The sequence below is a fragment of the Haemorhous mexicanus genome, chromosome 2, assembly GCF_027477595.1.
Source record: "Haemorhous mexicanus isolate bHaeMex1 chromosome 2, bHaeMex1.pri, whole genome shotgun sequence".
In the NCBI taxonomy this organism is placed as follows: Eukaryota; Metazoa; Chordata; class Aves; order Passeriformes; family Fringillidae; genus Haemorhous; species Haemorhous mexicanus.
The window spans coordinates 122513781-122516226 of NC_082342.1; the positions used below are offsets into that span (position 1 = coordinate 122513781).

The window sequence follows — 2446 nt, forward strand, 5'->3', positions numbered from 1 at the left end:
CCAACCAAGTGTTGAGGGTTGTGTCTGTTACCTTCTGCCTTTGTTAATCTGAGAATCTTGGGGTTTTAAAAAGCCAACAAAACCCCACATGCAGGAAGTTACAAGCCATGGCTCCAATCTCCCTGCCACTTCTCCCACTGCACATTTTTGTACAGTTCTACTCCACTCACTCTGTGAAAGTCTTCAAACATTAAACCAAGCAATGTCACCTGATGTCTCCAAAAAGTGCCAGTGTTCCTGTTTGTATTTTCTGTTGTTTTTTTTTTGGTTTTGTCCTGAACAATCCTCTGGGATCTCCATCTTAGACAAGTTTCACTTGCCTGAAGGAGATCATGGCTCAGTTATCCCATGTTTGTGAGCATTTGCTCCCCCAGCCCTCCATCCCTCCCTCCCCATTCCCACAAAGAACCAGACATCTCCTGGTGGCTGGAGCAGCTGGTGTTTATTGGGTGATTAGAGCCCAGCAGAACCCGAGGAGATTCCCCAGGAATGTCTCCAGGCAGGAAGTCTCCCAGGATGCTCAGTGGTACTCCTTGGCCAGGGCGTGGGCCACCACACGGACCAGCTTCTGCCAGGCAGCCTGGCAGGCAGGGGTGAAGTCCTTGCCGAAGTGGGAGGCCAGGACCACGATGAGGATGTCACCCAGGAGCTGGCAGGGAGGGAGCAGAAGCTGTCAGTGGTGCTGCCCCCAGACCCCTCCCCTCCAACCACCCCCTGCCCTCTGCTCTCTGGGCAGTTCACAGCACAGCAAGGAGCAGATTTGTCCTGGCCCTGTCCATGCACCAGGCTCTCAGCACAGCTCGGGGCCTGGCACTGTCCGGGACCCCTGGGTGTGCTGGATTCTCCCCCAGCACCTTCCTGTGCCTGCTCTGCACTGTCCTCCCCCAGCTTCTACTGAGTTTACTCCTTCCTTTCCCATCCCTCCCACGCTGGCTGTCCCTGGGCTCAGAACCCTCCTGCCAGAGTGTTTGTGCTTGTTTGCCTTCTGGTTTAGCCACTCCCTCACAGCCAAGCTCATCTCTTCCCTCTGAACCCCATCTCAGTTCCTCCCCTCTGGATGCTCCAGGATGTTTTTTCTGACCAGGACACACTGGTCTGAGCATTTCTGCCCGTTCACCTCGCCTGCCTGACTGCCTCCTCTCACAGATCCCAGCCCCAGAGCTCCTCTCTGCTCCTCCAAATATGACTCTCCTTTCCCCTCCACTGCCCCGACCCTCCCTGGGCTCTCAGGCAGCCCCAGGGTTTCTCTCGAGGTCTCAGGGACTGTCAGACCCCTCTGAGACCCCTGAAGCTCCTCCTGAGCCCGGCCCCTCTGCCCAGCTGAGGCTGGAGCTGAGTGTTGCTCACCCTGAAGTTCTCGGGGTCCACGTGCAGCTTCTCGCAGTGAAGTTTGCTCAGAGAAGCAAAACTTTTCTTGATGCTGTCCAGGTTTGTGACGGCGTCCCCGAAGGAGGTCAGCACCCTCCTGCCATGGTTCACCACGTTGTTGTTGCCAATTATATTACCGGAGTTGGACATGTCCCCGAACTTAGTGAAGAACCTCTGGGTCCAGGGGTAGACGATCAGCAGCCTGGGGAGAGGTGGAGGGACACAGACAGACACAGAGACGTTGATGTTCCAGTGATGGGAGTTTTTCCCTGCAGCTGCAGGGGCAGGTCTGGAGCTGCACTTACCTGGCCAGGGCATCGCCGCCACACTTGGTGACGTCGACCTTAGACCAGAGGCTGGTGATGTGCTGCTTCTCCTCATCTGTCCAGTTCACCATGGTGTTGGCAAGAGGTTGCTCAAGCTTCCCTGAACAATGCCGAGGACGTGGCTCCCGAGGCTGCCCTGGGGATTTATATACATGGTTCAGCCTAATCTCAGTCCACGGAGCCACTCTCGGGGCTGGGGAGGGAGCGGGACTGCACGAGGGAAGATAGTGGGTTTGAAAGCTGTCCAAGGGGGAGAGAGGCCCTTTCCCCCCTCTGTGCATGAACAAGCACCACCTCAGCCCCAAGCACAGGGGGAGCTGCCAGCCCGCTGGGGCCTCCAGGGCTGTGTCCCTGCTGGGGAACATCATCCCCTCTGTCCAAGTGATCCTTCACAGTGCTTTGCACATGTAATCATGGAATCCCACACCAGTCTGGGCTGAGAGGCACATAAAAGCTCATGGAGTGCCGTCCTTGCCATGGGTAGGGACACCTTCCACTGTCCTAGGCTGCTCCAGCCTGGCCTTGGGCACTGCCAGGGCAGCTACAGCTTCCCCATGGCACCCAGAGCCTCTCCAGCAGCTGCACCAGCTAAAAACATGAGTTTAAACTCCCTGAGAAAGAAGTCCAAGGGCTTCTACATTTGAAAATTATTGAGCATGGAGAAATCTGAAGGAAGTCTGCTGTGCTGGGCTGGCCCAGAGGCTGTTTGCAGCAGTGGCCACTGGTCCACAGTGGGGTGCACCATGAGGCAG

General features: G+C 56.5%; 1 protein-coding gene across 1 annotated transcript; it reads right to left on the reverse strand.

The window, feature by feature from the left end:
- Positions 1 to 420: 420 nt before the first annotated feature.
- On the reverse strand, positions 421 to 1839 carry LOC132324169 (hemoglobin subunit beta-like). Its single transcript, XM_059840256.1, has 3 exons — positions 1674 to 1839; positions 1348 to 1570; positions 421 to 649 (listed from the first exon to the last, which is right to left on the reverse strand). Exons 1-3 carry the CDS (start codon positions 1763 to 1765, stop codon positions 521 to 523), a joined length of 444 nt encoding a protein of 147 aa, XP_059696239.1. The 5' UTR covers positions 1766 to 1839; the 3' UTR covers positions 421 to 520.
- Positions 1840 to 2446: the final 607 nt, after the last annotated feature.